Source organism: Phycodurus eques, chromosome 23, assembly GCF_024500275.1.
Source record: "Phycodurus eques isolate BA_2022a chromosome 23, UOR_Pequ_1.1, whole genome shotgun sequence".
NCBI lineage: Eukaryota > Metazoa > Chordata > Actinopteri > Syngnathiformes > Syngnathidae > Phycodurus > Phycodurus eques.
In genome coordinates, this window is record NC_084547.1 from 2,203,730 (window position 1) to 2,228,354 (window position 24,625).

Sequence of the window (24,625 nt, forward strand, 5' to 3'; positions counted from 1 at the left end):
TCTGTCTCGTGATCGCACTTCGGCCGACAGAGTGCAGTGTTGTCCGAGTTAGCGTGTGTTTTGTGTATGTATGCGTGTGTCTGTGTCCTCCATTTTTTATTTTTGGAAGCAGACTGGCCGAGTCAGCGCACATGCATGGGCCTGGCAGATATGTAATCGTGTGACCTTTTGACGTGGAAATGTATGGTGGTGTCGTCCTGCAGCACACGCACACGCACACGCACTTCAACCTCCTGCATGCGTCCTTTTTAATCTGTTTTAATCCTCCTCCTCTTCGTACTCACCTGCCCTGCTTTACTTCTTCACCTCCATATTCGCACCCTCTGAGACATTTTTCATGCAAGGGTTTTTTTTATATCTGGGGGAATATCTGCTCCCCTCTCCCCCCGACACCGTGTTTATGTTCTCCAATCTGTCCTCCTCCTCCTCGTAACCCAACTCCTTTCTCTGGACCTCCCTCCCTCCCTCCCTCCCTCCCTCCCTCCCTCCTTCCCGCTCGCCTCACCCATGCTGCATGCTCACTAAATTGGAGTCAGACTGTGCCACTCGCCTCGATGTGGTCGGGATAGCGGGGAGGGGGCGGCGGCGGGGCTCTGGACGCATTTTGGGATTTTATTTACAAGGAGGATAAACCCCGATGATACCAATTCAGGTATTTATGCGTTAACAGATATAGTTTATTTTGTGTGTGCGTGTGTATCTCCAGAAATGTCTTTTAAATGGTTGAGTTTCAGGGCAGAATTGACTTTCTGCATTTCTAGTTGATGTTTATCTCAGGAATAAGCAAGTGGAGCTGAATGTGGAATTCCTCTTCTTTTTCTTTTTTTTCTTTTTTTTTTTTTCTTCTTCCAGACTTACGCAACGACACACGTACCTCTCACCCTTTGGATTCTTCACGGTAATTTTAATCTCGGTCAATCATTTCTAAGAGCAATGCGGTTGGATGATAATTAACGTAAGGAGAATAATAATGCTTGACCTTTGATGTGACCCAATCGTGTGAATTGCTGAAAAGCATTTGCGCGTTATTCGACGTTAACACAATTTAATTTATACAATTCTCAAATCGACGTTTTACGTTCTTCAGTCGATTCAAACTATTTCAATTGAATAATATTCAACTCGTTTAGGACATTGGGAATGTGGGGAGTATTATATATATATATTTTTTTCAATCAGGAAAATTTGTCATTGAAGAAATATTTTACATATTCCCCCCTCCCATCCCAATTTTTGTGATTTATTCAAGCATCAAAACATTCAGGACATCTTTGCCATTAAAATAAAACTTTTTGTTCTTCAAACTTAGATTCGACATTTTAACTGTTGTATGAATTCAACAGCATTTCACTTCAGCATCATCTTGTTTCAAAATGTTTCAAAAAAATCCCACGGAAGAGCTTGAATATTTGGCGGACAATTTCTTGGAAAAATACACATCGCTTTGATCAAATGTCATATTCCAGACAATTTAACAACATGAAGAATCCGTCCTGGCAATCTTTTTCTTCTAAATATTCCCAGATGAGGGAAACGTTGCTTTTCCACCTCACCGATGTCACGTGTCCTTTTCGGGTTTTGCCAGGGGGGCCTCACGTGGGCGACCATGTTGGGTCAGAGCGTGCGTCTGCAGCCCGTGGCCATCCAGAACCTGTCGGAAGTGGAGCGAGCCAGACTCCAGCAAGTGGCCTTGTTCCACCTGGACCAGAGGGACCTGGACTTTAAGATCAGCATTCCAAGAGGTAGGCTACGTGTACACTTTCGTTCCGGTACTTTTTGTTTGTATTGAACATAGTGTGTGCGTGCCGGGAATGCTTTTGCTGTATAAACCGATACATAAAACAAAAGCGAATGAAACGTATGGATATTTAAACCAAAGCAATATTGACCGATTGGCTGCTAGCTTCATGCTAACTTATAATGCGAAAGGCCACAGGCATGCTCACAGAAATTGCCATCGGTAATTCTTAACCAAAAACAACCACCACTTTAACACACACGGAGCATTTCACGGTGACCCTGCTGTCTTTTTTGCAGGAGTACTATCCAAATAATAGGAGGAAAATATTATTTTACAAGAAAAGTACCATGAGGTGAAACTGATCATTCCAATTTTACAAGAATCCAAAAAGGTACAGTTCAGATCTTTGATGATTTTCTCGAGCAGTGAAAGAGTTTTATGATTTTGTCGGCATTTGTGTACATCACTACACTATGGTGCTATACCTTTGTAACTATTATGATGCATTATATTCCTTTTACGTTGTAGCCCTTTTTTGTTGTTGTTGTTTTTTTCTTTTTTTTTTACATCTGCGGTTGTTGTTAAAGTGCTCTTTAAATGAAGCAGAGTTCATCAAGATGCATACCGCCAATGTTTTGGAGAGCTCATTTTTGATTTGGAAACATGCGCTAATTGTTGGCTCCGGCTCCATTTCCTCATCCAAACTTGTTTCCGGACGTGGAAAATCTCACTGCTGAATTTCAAAACGACGCAAGTGCAAGTTTGGAGCAGTTTGAGCGTTAGTTAGTAGTTTAGTAGTTTAAGCGTGCTCCCGACTTTGGGGGAAAATCATTTTCTCTTTAAAGACAGCCTGTCAAACACAAGACACGGAGGCCACAGGGATTTTCTGCGTCCGTCCTATGAGACGATATAAGCCGCTTTTCTCAGCCCGGTCTCGCTCGCTTTCTCAGGACAATTAACCTCTGACCTCCTTATCGCCCTTTAGCTTTGAAACAGGCGGCGTGTGGGCGTGATGCAAATCGTACAATTGAGGCTGTGACGTCATGTGACAACGCAGTTTTTGACTTCTGTAGTTTGTATGTTCGACACCAGTTGGCAAATTTCCCCCCGTAGCAAGTGTGGGAATCTTCCCCCGCTCCCTTTCTCCCCAGAGGTGAGCGCGTCGAGTCACGTCTCTCGCATCCCGCTGCCCTTTTTTGTCTTACTGTTGTCTTTTGCTGACTTTTTGTGCTGTAGAAACCTTGTCGAGTGTGTTTTTCCAGACATATTTAGCAGCTGGCGAGCTCCCTGGAATTTTCTGTCATCACTTGAGAGATATTTTCTCCTCTTTGCTTTTTCTCATGCTCCTGTTTGTCCTTTTTTTTGTTTTTGCTTTGCAAGCTTCCTGCTTGAGGAAAAGACTCGTTTCGCCAAAAACAGTGACACGGGGGAACGGTTCATTGCAATAACGTGTACAGTACATCTACTGACACGCTCACTGAAGAACCATTGCCCTCTCAAGGTGTTTTGCTTGGAATTCACGAAAACAAATGTTTTTGTCTCCCTCCACAGAAATACGCAAACGTCAAAAATCACTGCGCAGGAAGTTTGACTCTTTTTCCAAGGAAAAAAAAGAGCGTGGTGAGTTCAGTGCACACACAATTACAAGTGGGATTCTAATTTGGACCAATGTTAATGTTTTGGTGATTAAAGTGAGTGATTGAATTCTTGGCGGGGGGCAAGGATGCTTTGCCCTTTGACCTTGTAGCAGGGAGAGGTGCAATTGTCAATTGTTTTTTTTCAGCTGGCAAAAAAAAAAAACCTTGCCAAATTTATGATACAAATAGTAGCATGAAAAACTAAAAACACAATAAGTGCTTCTGAAACTCATGTCATTAAAAAAAAAATAATTTACAATGGGGGGGAAATTGTTGCAAATATAGTACAGTAGTTTAAAAAAAACTTAAAAATGAGTGAATGTAGAAAAAAAAAATTCATTTTTGGAATTTTGAAATATTTACAACAACAACAAAAATATTATTGAAGGTCAATGATTGTAGTTAGTTGGGTTCCCCAGATCAGAGGGATGATGCAGATCTTTCAAGATGAGACACCTGCTTCCTCTTAGCCGCACAGACTTAGCTGAAGGCTAACTCCGTTAATGAAAACCGGGAACATCGCGAGCTGGCCCCGCTCCTGCTGGCTCCGCTCGGCTTCTCGGAGCTCCACGTGTGGGGATGAGCTAGCGGCGAGGCACACGTCCTCCTTGGTGGAGGTAGTAACCATGATGACTTTGGAAGCTAGGCCAGTGCTTCCCAACCTACGTAAAAACTCTCAAACTAATACCAAACTAGAGCGAGAGAAATGGCAATTATCTGCGCATCATTCATTCTTTCCATTTTCAACTGGCAATCAAAAACAGTGGCGGTTCTTGGAGAAGGGGTTCGGGGGGGGGGGGCCAGCACCCCCCCCCCCCCCCCCACAAAAAAAAATGCCCCCCTCCCCCCCTGTTGATGAAATTACATTTCCTGAAAATTTCCCAGAAATATTTTTCATTTAGATTAAAAAGTAGGTAACCAAATAAAAACTCAAAATTTGTTCAGAGGCTGAAACGTGTCAACATAAGTGGATTTGCAACATTATCCAGATCGGCACCAAACCCAAGAAAGAAATGTCACCGAAAACAAGACGACGACGGTGTCTCCAAACAAGCGGATCAGCGTCGGTCGTCAGATGCCAGCGAACGTGGCCAAAAGTCAGACGCGTTACGTCAGGGTCAGGGTCAGGGTCAGAGAGGAGCTTACGGCCGAGCTCGGCCAAACCAGGCCACCGAGTGCACCTGTGAGCAGACCACACGTTGTCGCTCGGCTTGGACCGACACGTCGAAGATTGTTTAGCGCCCTCCGCTGGCTGCCAAACATGCACATTTTTAGAAAAAGCAAAAAAAAAAAAACAATAGCGGTGAAAGTAATACCTTAGTCATCCTCAGCATTAGTTAATGTGAGACTAACGTAGGCCGCTGGCCATTTGGAACCGAATGTGTCATTAAGATGAATACGTTTACTGGAATTTAAACAGACCCCGAGTGAAAAAGGCACATAGACAAAGGTAACGCAAATGGCTTCTAATTTAGCAATTTCTTTATGCTTCAACCTTAATGATTAAAATGTATCGATCAGCCATACTGGCCCAATATTTATTCGGTTATTGGCTCGATTCCATGTCTTGCAGTTTTGCAAACCTGGTCACTGGAAAAGCTCTATATCCAATTAGAGCTGACCAAATACATGGAACAACTTTGAAAGTCGACTTCAAAAGTGGGTCGACGCAGAGTTTCACACGGACATTTATTGTTCGGGCCACTGATAAACTTTGCCAAAAACGACAGAGGAGCACCTAAAAGTGATTTTTAAGACATTATTAGATGTGTAATGTACATATAACACAATGTATGAATGAGTGAGCCGAACGGTCGTTTGCGTTTTAAAAAAAAACCTATTATTATTCCTAAAATTGTAATCGCGAGCGCGGAAATGCGAATCGCAAATGCTAACAATTTAGCAAAGGCGGATTTTGTTGTCAAATTCTGTACAGTTGAGACTCAGTACTAAGTCCAGCCCTCAGAAATGCGAATAACAAGCATGTTAGTAGTAAAAGAAAAACAATAAATATATTCAACTACTCAACGATATATCAATAGGATAATCGATTCTAAAAAGTCCTATATCCAATGATACGCTGCGGCGATATAGGGAGGAAAAAAAAGATTGTCAGTTTCTCAGGTACTGCGTTTCATTTTCGGCAAGAGAACGAAATTCACGACTTGCGGGGTGGAAAATATCTTCACAATACTGGTACTGAGTAGGATATGTTGGTAGGGTAAACGTTTCCAGATGAGAATCCCATGAGTCTTTTGCCAAAGCGTGTCGGGGAGGGTCGCTAGGCGCGCTAGGGTCAGATCCCGGTCGTCGTCGGTTCACGGTTGTTGAGTTCCGTCCGTCTTAACAGCCGTACGTTGTCTGTCAGGATCTGCCCCCAAGGCGTTCGGCATTCCGCTCTCGCAGGTCATCGCCAATGACCGGGCCTTCAAGCGGCGTCAGGACGCCTTGAAAGAGAGCCGACGGGACTGCTTGGAACTGGAGGCCAGCATCCTGCGCTTCAGGGCCGAGAAGCGGCAGCCGCTCTCGGGGGCCGCGAACTCCGTCGTGGTCCCGGCGCCGCCGCATTCCGTTCTGGACGCCGTGGGACGAGGACAGAGACGGGTAACGCATGTGTAAATTGTCAGTCATCCGCGGTCATGGTAACACAAAATGTAAAAACATCTACAGTTGCATCCGTTCAGATGTTGCGGACCTTTACCCAGAACGGAACGCAAAAACCGTACGTCTACCTCCCTCCCTGCCTTCCCAGGGCGGCCTCTCGGTGGACTCCATCTCCGACCTGGTGGACAGTCAGTCCCGCTTGCTGGAGGCGCTGCAGCTCTCCCATCCGGCGGAGCTGGAGCTGAAGAAGAGCTTGTCGGAGGGCAGGAGCCAAAGCAGGCTGAGCCTCAACCCCGTCTACCGCCAGGTGCCTCGGGTTCTGGAGCGCTGCTGCGGCCACATCGAGGCCCACGGTGAGGCGGCCGTCCTCGGCTCTGTTGCGTCGGCGCGCCTGACCCGCCTTCCGTCCTCTCAGGTCTTCAGACGGTGGGCATCTTCAGAGTGGGGAGCTCCAAGAAGAGGGTGCGCCAGGTGAGCTCACTTCCCAGCGGGCGGGGTGGCAAAAAGCCGAGTATGTGAACATCCTGTCCTTGTCCCGCAGCTGAGGGAGGACTTTGACGCAGGCGTGGACGTTCAGCTGGACGAGGACCACAGCGTGCACGACGTGTCGGCCTTGCTCAAAGAGTTTTTGAGGGACATGCCGGACCCTCTGCTCACACGAGAGCTGTACCCCGCCTTCCTCCACGCCAACCGTACGCACCCGTCCTGACAATTTAGTCGCAAATTTCCTTGCTCGCTGTGATATCTGGGTCTGTTGCGGTCCAGTCCTCCGGGGAGCGGAGCAGCTACAGTACCTGCAGCACCTCCTCTACCTGCTGCCTCCCTGCAACTGCGACACGCTACTGCGCCTCCTCACTTTCCTGCACACGGTGCACAGCTTCGCTCAGGACGGCGTCGGCGCAAACGACGAGGAGGTCGGTGGTAGGGAAGTCACCGAGTATACAGGCGCTTTGTTACCGGACTTCAGTCGAACTGTATCTTACTCCCTACATTTGGAAACCGATAGCTGTACTTTCCATCCCTGAATCTGACAAACCGCCGCGGATGACGACACGATCTTTGGCCTCCCGCTCATGAGCGTCCTTTCCAGATCCCCGGTAACAAGATGACCGCCGCTAACCTGGCGGTCATCTTTGGGCCCAACCTGCTCCAGAGGGAACGAGGAGGAGACGCCGGTCCGCAGGCCGTGGGGATCGAGGACAGCACGGCTATCATTAACGTCACCCTGGTGCTCATGCAGAACTACAGGAGGCTTTTCATGGTGATTCCCTTCGGTCTTGTTTCGCTTCATTCAGGATACGTATATATAGAATATATCGTACATACAGTGTTACCTTGAGATACAAGTTTTTCTAGATACGAGCCATCAACTGGTCGATTCTTTGCTTTGGTCGGTGAGCACAATTCATCAAAAAAGAGGTTTCGAGCGGCGACGGACAATATCAAGGGACTCACGAGTCATACATTAGTTAACCTCCGTGTAGAATGAATCCACTTGTCTTGTAGGTGACCGCAGAGCTGCAACAGGAAGTCCTGGTGAGTCTGATCCAGAGCGACCCCGACATTATCGACTATCTGCTCCGCCGCAAACTCAGGTGACGACAATCATCCTTTTGACACCGGCGATCCAAACGCACCCCTAAGCCCGCACGATACCGTCCCCGCAGTGGCAGTTACACGACGGCGGAAAGCGGCGCCGGGTCGGGGGCCCGCCGGGACACGGGGGTGTCTCTGGACTCCGTCGGGGCCTCCAGCGGGAGTCTGTCCCCGACGGAGCCCCGCTCGTCTCTCGAGGGCGGCCTGAGTAGCGAGGTCTTCCTCAGCGTGCTCAAGATGAACCAGAGCAGGAAGCAGCGCGACAACAGATACGGTACGCTCACTTTTGGCCTCCCCCGCCGGTCAAGACGTTCATCGCGGCTCTCTTTTCGAACAGGAGACGCCCGAACCGGCAAATCCATCCGCCACGTGCGACAGTTCCACTCCCACCACAACCTGCTCAGTCTGGCCCAGCCCGCCTTCTGCTCCGGCGCGCACCACCCGGCGGACGCGGGCAGCGTTTGGGTGAGGCAGGGGCCCCCCGAGGAAGGCAAGGGCAGATTCTGGGACTTCTTCACGGGGAAAGGCTCGGGCTCCGAGACCTTGGTATGATGGTGACGGCGGTGGGCTGTGTTCGGAATAGTTGACTCATTCCTGTTCCCGTCTGAGTTGACTTTTCTCTTTGACAAACACCGTGCGCGTGTGACACGATGAAAGGAATCATCACGTGTACATACTGTAATGTACTTTTTTTTTTTTTTTTTTTTTTTTTTTTTTTTTACACATTTCAGAGCTGCATGACTCAAAACTATTTTGTTCATTAGCGTCCTGTAATATGCAATAAAGCGTCCACTGTAAATATGACTGAAAATGTATGAGCACTTGTATTTTTTGGAGATTGTGATGTAACTGATTTGCATAATACCCACGCCCCACGCAGTTTCCCCGCCGACGACCTGGCTGCAAACGACGGCCGCGCTACGCAGATCGTGTGAAAGCCAGAAGGTAAGCCGAGCTGCAGTGTTGCCTCCGATTGGCGACATATGTTGAGTGATTATGGTAATGAATGCTGTAATGTAAAAAAAATCGTATTCTTGAAAGGGAGTACTGTTGTTTAACCACTAGAGAGCAGCAATTTACGTTAGCACTGTAGTCGGCGCAGTATGTTAGGTGCTCAATAATCCCGTCTTTCTGATGATTATTTCAAGCAAGCATTTATTTTCTCTTCCAATAATAACATCTGTATATATGTACACATCCGCACTCTCAAAGTCTCACATATCCAGAGGTGTCTACACAACAATGGTAGACAAGGGGCATTAGTGAAGTGTGTGACGTCCAAGCAAAATGCGTGAAACATTCACGATGATCTGAATATTTAAATAAAAACAATGTCATTTGACTAGATGGAATTTGCGCACTTTGAGTCTTCACGCAAACGACGCAAGTGTGTGGCTAGCTTTGGTCCGCTGCGAAGCCTTCCAAATTGGAAAAAGGTGAATTTGCGAATGACCGACCGCGATTACAGCCGTCGTGGAAGGAAGAGAAAGCGCGACTGCCGCGGCCGCTCTCTGCTCGGACCCGTCGGTACGTGTTGCCAGAGTCTGTTGGTCGGCAGAGGAACATTCAGAGCGACCGCCGGTGTGCCAAAAGCCCTTCGGCGGCAGTATGAGACGCCGCGAAGTTCATTCGGGACCTGTTTGGAGTCACGTGGGAGTCCGAGCGGATTTCACATCGTTTGATATGCGTGTGCAAAAAGAGTCCCGTCAGTTGCAGAGCCCGCCTCACAGCGGAGGGCGTGGCTCGCGTCGGTCTTCCCCGAGGCCGCCGGGACGTCTCGTCCGATCCGGGGCGGCGATCCGGGGAATAAAAAAAAAAAAAAAAAAAAAAAGGCCCGGACGCTCGGCCCTCACGCCCCCGGCGTCGCGTGAATCCGAACGTCAGGCCGCCTTCAGTCTCTGGACTGGTAGAAGAGGATGTACCCCGACTCGGAGTTTTTGGAAATGTCTGACGTCAGGCCGTAGAACTCCTCGATGGCCTGCGCGTCAATTTTCTGCAGGAAGAACGGAAGGTTGTGTGTATAAAAATAAAGAAAAAAACAAAAACTTGTCATTAAAGTGTTTAGACGTACAGGCGCTACCCTAGTGAAGAACAACATACAGATCAAAAGACGATCTTGACTTGTTCGCAAGTTGTTTTTTTTGACAAAAAGTCAAAAAAGGAGGGGGAAAAGGCAGAATTTTTAGGGGGAAAAAAGTATAGATTTTTTGGGGAAGTATTTAAAATTGTTTTTCCTTTTAGAAAAAGTCGTACTTTTCGACAAAGGTAACGCAGATGCTAAACGACTTAAGAACGAATTCTGTTCCACAAGTATCTGTATCTTGAATTATTTTTATTGTTTTATTTTTTTTTAGGAAAGATGTTTTTAAACTAAGATTTATTTTTAACAGGACCAAAATTTGTAACTCTTTCCCCAAGGGAAAATATATATATATATTTTTAAAGCATTTTTGAATGCAAAAGTAATATTTTTTTAGGAAAATTTGAGGGAAAAGTGATACACTTACACTACTTAAGAACAACTTACATTGCAAAAGGCGTTTTGTATCTTAAATTGTTCGCAAGCCCTTATTTTGCCAGAAACGATGAAACTGGCCCATAAGTCGCTGAAAAGATCTCATCAGGAGTTTCATCCCTAGCTTTCACCTTTTTAAATCTCCCCCCCCAAAAAAAACACAGGTTTCCACAGCCCTCTCTCATCGGTGGAAAAGCCCACAACCCAAAACATAAGAATGTGACAAACCAAATTTCCAAACACTCGCTAAGTACAAAGATGACGTTTTGGACACTTTGCACAAACGCACCTCGACGATGTCGTCGTCGAAGAGGAGCCAGAAGCCGTGGCTTTTGACGATGGTGATGTAGTGGCCTCGGTTGGGCCCGCTGCAAGGAAAGGGACGCACCGCAAGCGCAGCGTGAGTGCGGGAACGATGAGCCGAGAGAGAGAGAGAGAGAGAGAGCGATGCCCACCTGCCACAGTGCACCACCACGGCCACCAGGTCGTACATGCGGTCCGGGTTGGTGGCGTCTCCCGACGTGTTGAAGAGGCGCAGCTCCAGGGGGAAGACCACGCGGTACGACAGTTTGGTGTAGCGGTGCAGCTGGTCCATGTACTTGAAGCGCTTCAGGTGCAGCGCCAGGATCATGGGCAGCTTCTTGACCCGCATCCTGCGCAGAGGAAACATTTCTAGGAATGCAAAACAAAGCGCGACGAAAGAGAGAGCGCGGCGAGCAGACCTTTTCTGGGCTTCCTGTTTGCTGCGGCACTGCTCGCAGTAGTACTTGTACTCGCTGCACAGAGTCTCCGTGTTGCTGAAGTCCCTGTGAGGTCCACACAGGAGAATAAAAGCTCAAAGGACCTTCTCCGGTACGCTCGGGCCACACGCGGCCCGCTTTGATGGTCTCCGTCACCGTACCTGAGGCAGTGCGTGATGGACGTGTTCTGCTCCACGTCCACCGACAAATCCAGGAAGTCCTCGTCTTTGCTGCTTACCTGCAACAGTAGCGTGACGCCACACGGTAAATATTCCTCTGTCCGCCAACGCCTTTTAGGTACTCGAAGCCAGTTATTCCCTATCGTGTGCGGTGAGAGATCATCATGCTTTCCTGGCATCTTGATGCCAAGGAACGAAGCTGAAGTGAATTGAGGAGCTTTGTTCAGACAAAGCTAGCGCTATGCCGAGCCCACATTTCACGCCTACATTTCTGTAAACTGAGACCAGATTATTTCTGTATGTACAGCGAACTCACCTACTTCTTGTTTGTTCTAAGGCCAAAAGCAATTGGTGGCGAGGAACTGTGTTGAAGTTGCTTGAAGAGCTTCATTTCGGCGAAAGCGGTGCTTTGCCACCATCTTGCGGTATTTCAAGGCAATTCCAAACCTTTTTATGGCGGGTGTCAACGACTCAAAAATGCTCGCTATCCGCGGCAGTGCTTGGTTGACAAATGTTATATTTGGTGGCGTGCGTGAGATTGTTTTTGCGTTGCCTCGGCTCAACAAAAGTCGGAAAACACAGTTTAGCGAAGTCTCGGTTTCGGTTTGATTCCACGCACTTCCTTCACGTCACTCACGGCTTCGCAGTTGAGGCAGCGCGTCTCGTTGGTCAGCGTTCCTTGGAAGATCTCGTGGACCCACGTCCGCTGCGTCTCCTTCCCGCCTTCGCCCGCTCCGCCTCCGCCTACTAGCTCTCCTCCTCCTCCGTTCTGAAGCAGCTTTCCGTTCTGCTGCCGCTCCTGGCTCTTCTCCTCCTGGAGCAGGTCCGCGATGGTGTTGAGGAGGTAGTTGAGGAACTCGTGGGCGTCTTGCTGCATGTAGTTGTCAAACAGCTCTGCACGGAGAAGCCCGGACGCGGTCACGTCAATTCAATTTATATAGCGCCCATTCGCCAAAGAAGGCGCTTTACACACGCAGCGGACCAAGAACCACATTTCCGATACGTAACATACAGTACGGCGGCGACTTGCGATAGGACTTGACTTTGTTCCGTGACGACACTCAAATCATCTTTCCCCTTTTAAATGAACTGAGGTTCCCCCCCCCAAAAAAAAAAAACCCATCAAAATGAGTTCATTGAGACGTCGCGACTCCTGGCAGCTCATCGGTACGGCACTAACATTAGCCGTTCTACGCAGAGGATAAAGAATATGACTTGACTATATGTAGTCCACTCAATAAAAAGCGCCTACCATTTTCTTTTCTCAGCCGCGAGATGAACTTCTTGGGAGGGATGACGCCCACTTTCTTCTTCTGCGTTGCAATGCTGTTGAACAAGTCAGCCAGGCAAGTGAGGAGAGACTCCTTGCGTCGGGGCTGCACCTGCGGGCACAAAACCAAACAAGTCAAAGAAGCGAGCCGAGCGGTACTCCGCCAGCTTTGCTGTACGCCGCTTTACCTTGTAGGCCAGCACCTTCTCCCTGAACGGACGACAGAAGTAGAGAGCCTGCAGCACCGAGTTACAGTAGCAGGTGTTGCCAAACTGAGGAACAAACAGAAGTCCGAAATGACAAATTTGAGACTCGAAAGCGGAGACGAAGCCACCGAAGATACCCACGTTCACCAATCCGAAGTAGTGCTCATTTACGGGAAACTGTTCCGGTCCGATCTCCTTCTCCAAAGCAGAGGCATTGGCGCCCTGCGGAGGAAAGAAAAAATCCAAAATACAATTCAAGAAGCATCCGAACAAAGCCAGTTAAGTCGGGCATCCGAATGTCTCGTCACAATGTACTCGCAAATTACGCCGTTTGAAACGTAACCTTGTTAGGCATCGATCGATGAGCAAATGGTCGTTTCCGGACCGATTCTCAGCATAGTAAAACCGTCGGGAATCAATGTCCCAAAGAGAACAAGCACCACTTCGGCTCTTGTTTCTTCTCTCGCCAGTTTCAACCTTGACCTCCCCATTGAAAGCAATGCTGACTTTTTGTCCGCCTCGCATCACATGACAGGAGGTGGGCAATCGTGACCGTGGTAACGGACGTCCAACCAAAACACGGATCGCCGGGAAAGGACGAGAATCAACTTGAGCCCAAACATAGTACAGTTACTGCAGTGCGATGTGCCGCGGGGGTAACTCACGTCGCCGCTTTTCTCCCCCCCCCCCAAAGCTAAAGTGGCGACTTAAAGCACTGAAAGTGTGTTATTACTCTGAAGTGGATGCTGAGCAAACAGGCTAACGCAAGCAGCTAGCCCGTCGCGGACGGAGGCGCAAGAGCAACCAAATCGTCCGAATGCTCACCATCGTACAAATCGAGGCGATCTTTCGGACTGTCATCAGTATTTCCATCCGTGCGTCGCCATGTTGGACCCAAACCCCGATGGTGAAATTGCCCGAGCCGACGCGGCTGCACAGTTCCGGGAGAGGCTTCACAGCTTCAGCGCTCGTACTTTGACACCCCACCCCACCCTCCCCTCCCATTATGTGTGTGTGTGTGTGTGTGTGTGTGTGTGTGTGTGTGTGTGTGTGTATATATATATATATATATATATATATATACATATACATATATGAAATTGACGAAGATGCCGCTTCGAGCGCTGAGTCGCACGTCCACCTCGCCGCCGTATTGGATGTGGCAAAGGGCAATGCGTTTTGGAAATCATTTTGCCCATTGAAATAGCTGACTTTGAAGAATATGCTCTAAAGTCCCTTTTTTTTTTTTCAAATCTTATTTTTAGTATTATCCAGATTGTAAGGCCTCAAGGAGGCACTATGCTGCATTTTCAGTATATATAAATTCAACACATCCCTGTTCAAATATGCCATGTTTTTGCAATTAGAATTGCAAAATTAATGTGACCCTATACCCTGTAGAAGTTTTTGTTTAATTATTTAATATTTTCGAGAGAGGAAGTAAAAATTAAAAACTGAAATAATGTGATTGCAAAGGTGTGCACACCCCCTAAAACCGGTACGTGGCCGTGTTCAGAATTAACCAAACACGTGCAAACTCATCTTAAATGCGAGTCGCTACACACCTGCCAGCATTTTATGTGCCTCTGATTAACCCCAAATGCAGTTCTAGTCGGCTTTCTTTTTTTGTGCTTTCTTGCAGAAAATTGAAGGTTTTGTGCTTACATTACCGACGATTTTGAACTTTTCATAATCCCTTCCGCTTTGTCTGAGACCCCAGTTCCAGCTGAAGAAAAACAGCGCTATGCTTTGAATCCAAGCTTGATTTAACATATACAAAAACTAATCAAAATAAGATCGACAAAGATGGAAGAAAACAAACGGGAAAAAAAGTATATATATTTGAGGAGTAGGAAGAAGTTAAAAAAATAATAATTCTCAGTCCAGATTTGAGTTGTACAACGATGGTGAAGAGGGAAACTAATCGTATGTAGCATATTGTAGGTATCCTAAACTGGCAGGTCCATGTATCGCGACATGTCTTTAATCATGCAAGATTGTTATGTAAACATTTCCAATCATCACAATGAAAGTCACGTACGTTATTTTTTGCTTTCTCAAGTTCAGCCCCTAGCATGAGTTTACCAGGCGGATCTGCCACGTCCAACATGGCGGACGCGCTGACGTATTGCAGTGACCCACGAGCTGATTTAAAAAAAAGGGAAAAAAGCCTATTTCTATGTCTATGGTTTCCTCTGCCACGGTTTACTACAACGGTCAAGCTCGACATTGGCGTGCCTCATTTCCCCTCACTCGCTTCTATTTTAATGAGGCATTCAATTCACAATCACACTTGCCATTTCGTATTTACTACTTGAGTTTTCCTACATCAGTCGTTTTTTTTTCTCTCAGCAGAAACAGCATTTCACGTCCTTTTTTTTTTTGGGGGGGGGGGTAGATTTTATTTTGAAGGTCAAATGACAAGACTTCCTGTACTGTTTGTAACGTTCTCGTGTCACTTGACGTGTGGGTGACGGCTGGCGAGAGTTCGTTTGATTCATTGTATGAGGCTAGAAAACGCAGGCGGTGCCTACACGATTTGTACTGTTATTTTCTTCCCATTTGTTTGAATATTTTAGCCAACAAACTACATAACGTCAGACGAGGCTCTACTTTGAGATTATATTCTTGATATGACTGCAAGGCCTGGAGAGGAAACGAACACCGCCCAACTGAGTTGAGCTGGTATTTAATGCGAAGCCCTCGCATCAATTCAAGTAAGGGCGACTTAAGTTTTCTTTTTTTTTAAATCATAATGAATTGGCCAAGTTTATTTGATTGAATTTATGTATTTATTTTTCGCAAACTGAGCCAGCATTTAGGCCTTGCGCGATGCATAATTGATGTTTTGTAATGGTAAATGTTGGTGTATTAAGTTGTTCGTCGGTTATGTTTTAAAGCTGTGAAATTGTCTTTTTTTTTTTTTTAAAAAGAAAAGTTTTTCCCTCTCCATTAAATGATGTTTGCCTCCTCCTCTTCCTCCCCGTCGTCGTCTTCCTCCCCCTCCTCGGTCTCACGCCTCCAAGCGGAGGAGCCTGCAGCCTGTTGTCGATGTTCTACCCGCTTTTTTATTATTTTTTTTTTTTTTTAATGGAGCCCTCACGTTTTGTTGTTGTTGTAACTTTCGAGTCTTTCCCCTTGCAGCAGGAAGGGAGATCCAGGGATAAGTGAGCTGGGGGAAGTTATGGGAATATCCGAGTGACTTGTCCTCGGGGCAAGTGAGGAGGAGGAGGAGGAGGAAGAGGAGGGTGGTCTCTTTCCCACACGGAGCTGAGGTCAATGCGGCTGGCTGGAGCGGTCCCCTTCCCTGCAGCGGGAGCCATGAGCGGCAGCGGCTCCGCCAACTTTCTGCTGGTGCCCATCCCCGAATACCCACTGCTGGACTGCGTGCCCAACAAGACGGTGAAGATCGTGGTGCTGGGAGCCAGCAGCGTCGGGAAAACTGGTGAGTGACGATTTGAATCCTCGCACGGGCTCAAACTGTGACATGAATTCCTCTTGGAATGATTACACTTGGTTTCATTGCGGATTCCCGACTCGTCTTTCCCTCATTTAAATGTATGGAAATGCAACCAATCGGTTCCAGCTACCACACAAAAAAAAAAAAAAAAAAAAAAAAAAACAACAAAAAAAAAGATGATTTTACTTTCATTTTTCTGCGCAAGATAAATTGTCCTCAACAATATTGTGCTGTATGAAAAAAATGGCGCTTAACATTGACTCTCCACGCGACCTGCAAACAACGGAAAACGCAGGCACAAAACACGACTGTAGCGAATGTGCATTAGCGCCACCATGCGGTATTGTTTTTCCTGCCAAGAAACCAATGTGTATTGATGGTGGCCGGATGTTGCGAAGTTTGCTGCTGCCTGCAGACATATAGCGGTGGGCGTCTGCAGCGCGCCCGTGACTCGATTTTGCACCAAAAAATAGAAAAAGAAATGGGCCTTTTTCTTTTCCCCCAGTTTTGTTTATTTATTTTTCATTTTTTGCTTCAAGATTTTTCGGGGGTTAAAATAACTGTTTCATTTTTATCCACGGATTTCCGCGGTCAGGTCCCGATCCCCTCGCGAAAAGCGAAGGGTCCGCTGTATATTGTTTTGGGAAAAGTGATTTTAAAACCATAACAACCCACAATCATGGTAACGGCGGGCTGCAAATCAACCCCCCCCGGCCCGTTGTTTGGACACCGCTGTACATACAACGAGCGTTTTATTGCCACTTTTCCTCTGTCGCTTTGATGAGATGGCATGTGCGGTCGTTGCGTCATTCCCCAGTCGGGACTTTGGACCCGTTTGTTGGAGACTCTTCCCAAAAATGGTTAAAAGGAAATTCCGGCCGCGATAACAACAAACGATGTCACGTAGGTCAGTGGGACTTGTTTTCGAAAAGCTCACTTTACTCCCTTTTTTATTTTTTCAGCTCTCATCGTCAGGTTTCTCACGAAACGCTTTATCGGAGACTACGAAGCCAACACTGGTAAATCCCTCCACGTTTCGCTGATTGAAATGTTTTTTGAACTGGATTCCGCGAAAACGATTGACCCCGCCCCTCTGCCGCTCGTTCGTCAGGGGCGCTCTACTCCAGAAAGGTCACCCTGGACGGCGAGGAGGTGTCGCTTCAGATCCAGGACACGCCCTGCGTGGCTCTGCAGGTACGCCGCCCGCGAACGCATTCACTGCCGTTGACGGCGTTATAAATCAAATATCCGCGTTAACTGGGAAGGCTGTCAGCGATTAACGAGCGACGCTTTGACCAGATAAGCGCCGCGCCAGTGTCTGTTTTTGGACTTTTTATCTCGTAAGCGACGGGGATGTGACGTTAGCTTCCGGCTGGCCATCAGTTTAGAGGAGCGCGACGTGACAAACGCGTCGGGGTTTGTTTACAAAGTCGTCTCCTGGGAGATGGTGGCGCCCTACGGGCGGGGAAGATAACGAGGGCTCGGGAAGCCCCTCTTGGTGGCACCGACGGTGGGCGCCGTGTAACTTTGTGGCCCTGTACGGGATGCGTTTGTGTGCAGGATGAAGCCGAGGGCCTCTACTGCCAGGAGCAGATCAACAGGTCAGCGCACGTTTGCATCCCTGCGCCGTCGTCTTTGCGCGATGGCCGTTTTTTTGAACGCGCTTTCAACCGGCAGGTCCATATACTGGGCCGACGGCTACGTGCTGGTCTTCTCCATCACGGACCACAGCAGCTATCGCACCATCCAGCCTCTGTACCAACATGTCAGACGCATCCACCCGTCAGGAAACATTCCCGTCATATTGGTCAGCGGGGGAAGTATCGATGGTTTCTATCGAGGCCGATCAGATGGAATGTAATCCCACTAATCCGAGCCGCCGGTGTAATCTGCCTGCAGATCGGCAACAAGAGCGACCTGCTTCGAGCCCGACAAGTGCCGGCGGACGAAGGCGAGACGTTAGCGTCCTCGCTAGGTGGGACCCGCTGCTCGTTGACGTTGTTTGGCAAAGTCATTCATCCGTTCCAGCCTTCTCAACCCCCCAAAAAAATGAAACGTGTGCTAAAATCATTAAAAAGAGTGAAACAGTTTTTCCGACACTGCATCAACGGAATGGCTATTGTGCTGCTCCTTTTGGTGTGCCCGCCTTGGCCACATGAGGGCAGTATAAGTTCATTGACACGTCTCAACTCTTCTGTCAATTCAGCAGTACTAATACGAGTATATTAGTAGTCATTCAACGCAGAGGATAAAGAACGTATGATTACGAGTACTTTTATATTGTCGGTCTACATGTGTTGCTGAGTGTTTGTGTTAGGGAAAAAAGCGCTCGTGTTGAGTTCTGCCTCTCCCCACAGGAGGCGTTTACTTCGAGGCCTCGGCCAGGGAGAACCACGAGGGCGTCCACGCCGCCTTCCTCCAACTTTGCCACGAGGTGGGGCTCCCTTATCGGACAATGTTGAATTTGCGGGCTGCCCGGGGGGGTCACGTGATCTCCGTTGGTGCAGGTGTTCCGGGCGTTGGGGGGCGGCAACGGAGAGAAACGGCGAGGAGGCCTCCACCTGGCCCGGCCCAAATCACCCAACATGCAGGAGCTGAAGAGGAGGTTCAGGCAGGTCCTCTCCTCCAAAGTCAAATCGGCCACCGCTCTCTGATGGGCCCGGGAGAAGCCAGACCGTCACGGAGGCCAGGAATTAAAAGAACTTTTGTATTATTTTTATTTCTTCTTTTTTATTTTTTATTTGTTTAATTTTTTTTTTTTAGACAGATGGATAAATGTTCAAGTGAACTTTCCAGAATCCGCGACCTCCTCTCGCTGCGGTTTTGGACGAAGCTGTGAGTCGGGACGAGAAATTCACTTAAAATATTCACTTTCACTGTCATCCCCCCGCCCCGCCCTTTTTGTCTTATCTGAAACAAATGAAGCTCCCCAAAAAAAAAAAATATATATATATCCCTAAACCGTGACCCTGAATATGGAAAAAGCTTGGAAGAAGAAGACGAGGATTGCGTCTGATCAAAAATAGAAGCCACCCTGAAAATATCCTGAGCCGAGGCTAAAGCGGAAAGTTTAGAGTCTGGAACGAAGCTGCTCGTCCACCTTTTCGGGGCCGCGCGTTGCTTGAAGGGACCCATCCAACGAAAACACGTTGGCGTCGTCCGCCGTCGGCTCGTCTCGCTCCCGAGTGCCGACGCCATTGAACGTTTCCATCGGAACCTCACTCGCCAAACAAACTGCTTTTACTGACATAAATAAAACAGTTTGAAAAAAGAGGGAGAAGTAAGAATATCGTGTGTGTGTGTGCGTGTGTGCGTGCGTGCCAAGCTTCTGTTCTCATGACCTCCTAACATACACCCAAATTCCCATTTTTGTTTTTTTCTTTCATTTGGAATGTGCGTTCTCTTTCGCCGAGTGTCCTCTTGTTAACCCTTCACTGCACCCGCTCGTGCACGTGACCCTCAACTCGGGACCTTTTATCCACTTTGACCCCGTAAGGAGGGGAAGGGTGGGGGGGCAGCCAGGCTCCAGGAGGAGAATGCGGACAAAAACGGCTCAGATAATGTCTGCCGTTAATAATCCGAGGATGCCAATTGATTAATGCGGAAAAAGAGGTGTGTGTGTGGGTGTGCAGTTAGCATTTATTTGAGCGCAGCTAATGTGACTTTTATGAGGTCGCGTTTCGGAACGGAGCACTCCTGAAATGTTCCCGTTTTGGGCCGAGGCACGAAGCGCCCGCCGTGAAAAGAAGGAAACGGTGTGTTGATCAGAACATTTGAGGAAGAGAGGTCACCGTCAGACCCGCTTCTCAAAGTTTTTTGACACCAAGTGCGACCTTCAAGAAATAAAAGTCTGAGGTCTCCAAGTACCGCAATCTTGACCAACATTAAAATACATGAGCGTACGAGGCTTAGGTTTTCGTCAAACATTTAATATTATATATATATAATATATACATAATATTATATATATCTAAAAAAGTACATTTCATATTATTGGAAGCCACTGGAATATTATGCACAGTTTGAACATTGACACTGTACTTAAATGATTATATTCAACAGTACATGTTGTACGTAGATGTACATGTACATACAAACTTGACATAATTGTACTTGAAAGTTTAAATTTTTTGTTTGTTTTTGTTTTGTTTTTTTTGGAAAACCAATAATTTTTTGAGAAAACAGACAAATTATAAAAGAAACAAAAACTGAGTATTGGGTGGGGGGGGGGAGTCAATTTTACGATACAAAACTCCCTAAATCTTATGAGATGGAAGTCATTTATTTCTTTTGAACTCATTTATTTTGGAAAAACAGCCATTTCCCCTCCCCCCCAAGAAATATTGTAGTATTAAAAAAAAAAAAGTTACTTTATGGCACATGTTAAAATTATTTCTTTCAGCGGAAAGTAAAGTTGTATTTTTTGGGGAAACTATTTTGGATGGATTTTGGCCTGTTTTACTGCCGCTTCCCCACTCGCCTCATCGTATCATTGATTAAGGGCTATACACATGGGGGGGGAAACAACAACAACTTGATTTGGCTATATGCATGGCATATTCGACTATGTTGCTAGGTACACTAAGAAAAAGAAAAAAGAAAAAAAACAGCCCAATAGAAGACCAAAACGATCAATCTGCTTCTCCTGTTGTGGGAAAACTTTCATCAAGAAGCGCAGTGTGGCCAACGAAAACCAGCTGTGTGTGCATAGTGAAGAGGCTAACCAGAGCCGACTGTGGATGATTGGCAGGTGTGAGATTCTTGGGGGGGGGCGGGGTACTTACTTACTGTTACTGTTGCGACAATTTTTTTGCCTCTCCCAGCGGGTAACGCGTTTCCGCCCCTTCCGCACGATACCACCACGCGGTCTGGGATTTGGAGTTTGACCTGAAGGGGGCAGTGTGCAGTTTTTCTGTTGGAAAAGTGTGTGTGTGTGTGGGGGGGGGGGGGCGTGGACTGTGACGTTGGTTTTGGATTGCATTCATCAGCAATGATGTCGCAGAGGTTCATCATGTTCACTTTGAATTTCACTAAAAGTAGTGATTAGGGAGGAGGGAATTGAGCAAATAAACAGAGTGTGCTTTGCATGAGTACAAATACTGCAATAAAAAATAAAATAAAAAAATTAAGTGTCGAAGACGAATCAATAGTCATTGAAGTTTCCTGTCACTCCCCTGCTTGAGTCCGGAGCATCCGGAGCATCCGGGTAGTCTCCTATCCGTGGCGCGGTCGTCGAAGCGCGGCAGCACCAAGACGCCGGCGTCGGCTTCGCCCCCGGACACCCGCTCCTCCTCGGCCGCCATGATGTTCTTCACCAGACACGCGATGGCCGCGTCGATGTTGGTGTTGTCCTGGGGACGACGGAAAGCGCAAAACTGGCATTTTCTCAATTGTCCGTCCCCTCGTTCTCCCGTTTACAGTGGATATAAAAAGTCGACACACCCCTGTTCCAATGGGAGATTTTGTGATATGAACACTTGAGACCAAGATATGTCATTGCAAAACTATTTTTTTTCTCCGACCATTAAAATGACCTCGACCTTATCCAACTCAATTGGAATTTTCAAGAGGTGGTGTAAAGAAATAAAGTGAATATAGTTGCACAAGTGTGCACACCCTCTTATAACTGAAGGTTTGGCTGTGTTCAGAATGAACAAATCTCATTTTGCAAGCTTTTGAAAATATTTCATGGTGATTTCCCCTTTCAAAGTAAGAAAACAATTGAAAAATTATTATATCATCGACAGAATTGATCAGTCAAATGGAAAATTATTTTGGAATTAGTGACGTCCCCAGTGCAGGACATCCAGTCTTACCTTGGCTGACGTTTCAAACCAGTCCACAAAGCCGTAATCCCTGGAGAAGTTCTCCAGTTTGGGGAGTTTGGGGCACAAACCGAGGTGCCGCTGGTCACACTTGTTGGCCAACAGGACGGCGGGAACCGGTCTCCCGTTGCTCAGGGCGACCTAACAACAACGACAAAAAGAACACGAGGGAAAATCCCCACCGGTTTTCCTCGTTGTGGTTTCACCTTGGAGTCCAGGTCTCCTTTCCACTTGAGGATGGCCCGGAAGGTGGAGATCCGGGTCATGTCGAAGACGACCAGAGCGCCGACGGCCTCTTTGTAGTAAACGCGGGTCATGTTGCCGTATCTCTCCTGTCCTTTGCGTGGGACAAAGTAAGACGACGTTTGCAATGAGATCCAGAGAAGAATTAAATCCCCAAAAAAAGATGATGGGGAACATCTCGCAGGCTCTTGGCAAAGCGGTCGCGCGTGACAGTCAGTGTGAGCGCTGAAAAAGATTAGAATGTTCCGCTTTTGTTCACAATGAGCATCCCCATTAGTGTTGTATGTTCCGAAACATGTTTTCGTATTGACTTCACAAAAACATTTCTGAGCAATTTCTAGTGCCCTGTACGCAAGTACATATTTGTATTTCATGACTTTCTAACACTAGGAATCAGGGAAATAATAAGTAAAATACACAGAGACATATATTTTGAGTAAAATGTGTCTTTTGTTGCGTGTGTATAGACAAGCCTCTATGGCGGAAGCTAACGTCCTGCACATGATGCCAATCTAGCGGCATCTAAAAAAAAAAAAACGTGTGACAATGTTGAGTTGCAACATGCGCCGTCATGGCCGGACGCGCGCGAGGTCACCGAAGTGACCCACATCGACTTATGAGCGGTGGGGGGGGGGGCGACGATCACTCAACGCACCGGCTATGTCCCACAGCTGCAGACGCACCACCGTGGCGTGGTCCCAGTGGAGCACTTTCAGGGCAAAGTCCACGCCGACGGTGGCCCGGTAATGCTGGGAGAACACCCGGTGGACGTAGCGCTTGATGATGGAGGTCTTGCCCACGCCCAGGTCGCCGATGACCAGCACTTTGAGGAGGCGCTGCTGCTGCTGTGGCGGCGGCGGCGGCGGCTGCATGATGATGCTTCTAAATCACGTCGCATGCGAAGGGGACAGGTCACTTCAGCGTCAGTTGAGAAGCAAATACAGTGACGCCTGGACTTAGAAGTGTCCCAAGCGACACTGTTCCAGTTACAAATCGGTTGAAAGATCTGAGCGGACGGCTATTCCGGAAAAACGAAGATTAACACTGGATTGACACGCTTCAAAGGACCTCTCTAACGCGGTGAAGATGAACAGTAATTCCCGTAGTTCTGGATTTACAAACAAATAGACTCGGGAGTAATTTCAGGCTTCTGTTTTCTCATGTCATACTGTCTATGATCTTCTTCCAGATTTGGCCCGCCCACATTTTGGTTACGTCAGTCAAGTGCAGGAGGTGAGGATATTTACTCATTGAACTAGGTGTGTGTTCTGGGTGTACTTTTTTGAGGGGTGGGGGACAAGGAGTAAAAATAGTGAAACATTTGAATAGGTTTGTTTTTATAAAAATGTATTTTGTTTTTTTTTCATCAATTGTTGAAATGCCTCGTTGAAGACAGCCACATATATTCCACATGAGGTCTAAATGCTTGCAGATTAATTTCTACATATGTAAACGGGGGTCCGTCACTTCAATGTTGTATTTCTTGCTTCACAAAGATGTTTGAAAAGCGTTCTGCTAGATGACGTGACACGGGCGTTTGCTTTGAAAGGTATTTGTATTTGTTTTTGTACGGTCGAGCTGCTGTGTTTGTAGCATTTTTAAACAATGACACCGTAATAGTGATATATATATTTTTAAGCATATTAAATTAGCGATTTAGAGGCTGCAAAGGTATAACAGCAATATAAGGTGTCATACCAAATAGAAAAAAAGCGATGTTTGAAAAGTCAAGTAAGATGACTTTTTTTGGTTTGTTTTTTTCTGAAAAGTTGTCATTTTGGATTTGACCCGACAGCGACGATGTATAAAATATGACGAAACACTGCCACTTGATAGTATAGTACATTGCTTTTTCCATCACGGTTATGCACTTCTGCCACTGACGTCACAGCAAGACGTGTCGGCGTGTTGGTTTTGGCGATGAAAAAGGGGCATTCCAAGTGCAATTAGTTATTTGCCAATTGCTCCAAAACGGCTTGATATTATTGGGAACGACTGCCAGCTTCAATTTCTTGAGGAAAAAAAACTATATCAAACCAACTTGTTAGTGCCCATTTAGACTCCATAGGTCCTTTCACGGTAGGCAACTGGAAAACTGCTTGACAGTGGAAACCAGTAAACGACCAGGAATATTTGGGGAACAAAAGTCAACTTCTTCAATTAGCACAAACAGCATAACACGCACACCGTTGTTGTTGTTGTTGTTGTGACTTTCGGCTTGTCCCAATGTACAATGGACATTTTATGAAATTGGTTTCTCTCTTTACGTTCTCTGATGTTTTCATAAAAAGCAGTGCTATTTGATGAACTTACTTTTATGGTGAGTCTAGTAGGAAAAGGTGGCTCATCTCTGTTGAGAGTTCCAAAAAAAGAAGAAGTTGCTCAAGCGCTGTGCACCAAGTGAAAGACGCACAAAATGGAGATGTAATTTTATTATCTATTTAGCCTCCGGTTTGTGTGCTCGTCCTCTGCCACGGCCACGCCCCCTGTCAGTTGCAGTCTATGACGTCAAATCGTCAGTTATTGTTCCCTCACAACTCCATTTCCCAGCAGCGTGTTTACTTCCGGGTCCGCGCAGTAGCTCTGTGCGCACAAATGCGAAGCACTAA

At 47.0% G+C, this 24,625-nt stretch overlaps 3 protein-coding genes and 1 long non-coding RNA gene across 7 annotated transcripts; 2 read left to right on the forward strand and 2 right to left on the reverse strand.

The window, feature by feature from the left end:
• The first annotated feature begins 1,653 nt into the window (after nt 1-1,653).
• On the forward strand, nt 1,654-3,356 carry LOC133397931 (uncharacterized). Its single transcript, XR_009767705.1, has 3 exons — nt 1,654-1,742; nt 2,038-2,132; nt 3,293-3,356. It is a non-coding gene; the product is annotated as an uncharacterized LOC133397931 (long non-coding RNA).
• A 5,360-nt stretch (nt 3,357-8,716) lies between these two features.
• Nucleotides 8,717-14,403, reverse strand: usp12b (ubiquitin specific peptidase 12b). 4 transcript variants are annotated; one of them, XM_061669373.1, is made up of 10 exons: nt 14,154-14,402; nt 12,630-12,710; nt 12,471-12,554; nt 12,265-12,394; nt 11,650-11,906; nt 10,995-11,071; nt 10,816-10,899; nt 10,549-10,746; nt 10,383-10,461; nt 8,717-9,571 (listed from the first exon to the last, which is right to left on the reverse strand). In XM_061669373.1, exons 1-10 carry the CDS (start codon nt 14,259-14,261, stop codon nt 9,470-9,472), a joined length of 1,200 nt encoding a protein of 399 aa, XP_061525357.1. In that variant the 5' UTR covers nt 14,262-14,402; the 3' UTR covers nt 8,717-9,469. The 4 variants fall into 4 exon arrangements, with proteins under 4 accessions (XP_061525357.1, XP_061525359.1, XP_061525355.1 ...); XM_061669375.1 differs by lacking the exon at nt 14,154-14,402 and adding an exon at nt 13,314-13,472; XM_061669371.1 differs by having other exon boundaries at nt 12,471-12,710; nt 14,154-14,403.
• rasl11a (RAS-like, family 11, member A) lies at nt 12,841-19,216 on the forward strand. The gene is made up of 9 exons (XM_061669380.1): nt 12,841-15,205; nt 15,633-15,933; nt 16,911-16,967; nt 17,060-17,142; nt 17,509-17,549; nt 17,626-17,755; nt 17,848-17,923; nt 18,306-18,382; nt 18,456-19,216. The coding sequence occupies exons 2-9, from the start codon at nt 15,768-15,770 to the stop codon at nt 18,600-18,602; spliced, it is 777 nt and encodes a 258-aa protein (XP_061525364.1). The 5' UTR covers nt 12,841-15,205; nt 15,633-15,767; the 3' UTR covers nt 18,603-19,216.
• A 718-nt stretch (nt 19,217-19,934) lies between these two features.
• On the reverse strand, nt 19,935-24,472 carry LOC133397926 (ras-related protein Rab-38-like). Its single transcript, XM_061669381.1, has 5 exons — nt 24,330-24,472; nt 22,672-22,898; nt 21,980-22,110; nt 21,765-21,914; nt 19,935-21,299 (listed from the first exon to the last, which is right to left on the reverse strand). The coding sequence occupies exons 2-5, from the start codon at nt 22,886-22,888 to the stop codon at nt 21,099-21,101; spliced, it is 699 nt and encodes a 232-aa protein (XP_061525365.1). The 5' UTR covers nt 22,889-22,898; nt 24,330-24,472; the 3' UTR covers nt 19,935-21,098.
• Between the last annotated feature and the right edge of the window lie 153 nt (nt 24,473-24,625).

Coding starts and splice junctions, on each gene's coding strand:
- usp12b (XM_061669371.1), bottom strand. CDS start 14,261: ATGTTAAATCAAGCTTGGATTCAAAGCATAGCGCTGTTTTTCTTCAGC. Junction 11,072..11,649: donor GCTGCCTCAACTGCGAAGCC/GTGAGTGACGTG, acceptor CTACTGTTGCAG/GTAAGCAGCAAAGACGAGGA. Junction 10,900..10,994: donor TCCATCACGCACTGCCTCAG/GTACGGTGACGG, acceptor TGGACCTCACAG/GGACTTCAGCAACACGGAGA.
- rasl11a (XM_061669380.1), top strand. CDS start 15,768: ATGCGGCTGGCTGGAGCGGTCCCCTTCCCTGCAGCGGGAGCCATGAGC. Junction 16,968..17,059: donor AGACTACGAAGCCAACACTG/GTAAATCCCTCC, acceptor CTCGTTCGTCAG/GGGCGCTCTACTCCAGAAAG. Junction 17,756..17,847: donor GAAACATTCCCGTCATATTG/GTCAGCGGGGGA, acceptor ATCTGCCTGCAG/ATCGGCAACAAGAGCGACCT.
- LOC133397926 (XM_061669381.1), bottom strand. CDS start 22,888: ATGCAGCCGCCGCCGCCGCCGCCACAGCAGCAGCAGCGCCTCCTCAAA. Junction 21,915..21,979: donor AAGGAGACCTGGACTCCAAG/GTGAAACCACAA, acceptor CGTTGTTGTTAG/GTCGCCCTGAGCAACGGGAG. Junction 21,300..21,764: donor GGTTTGAAACGTCAGCCAAG/GTAAGACTGGAT, acceptor CGTCGTCCCCAG/GACAACACCAACATCGACGC.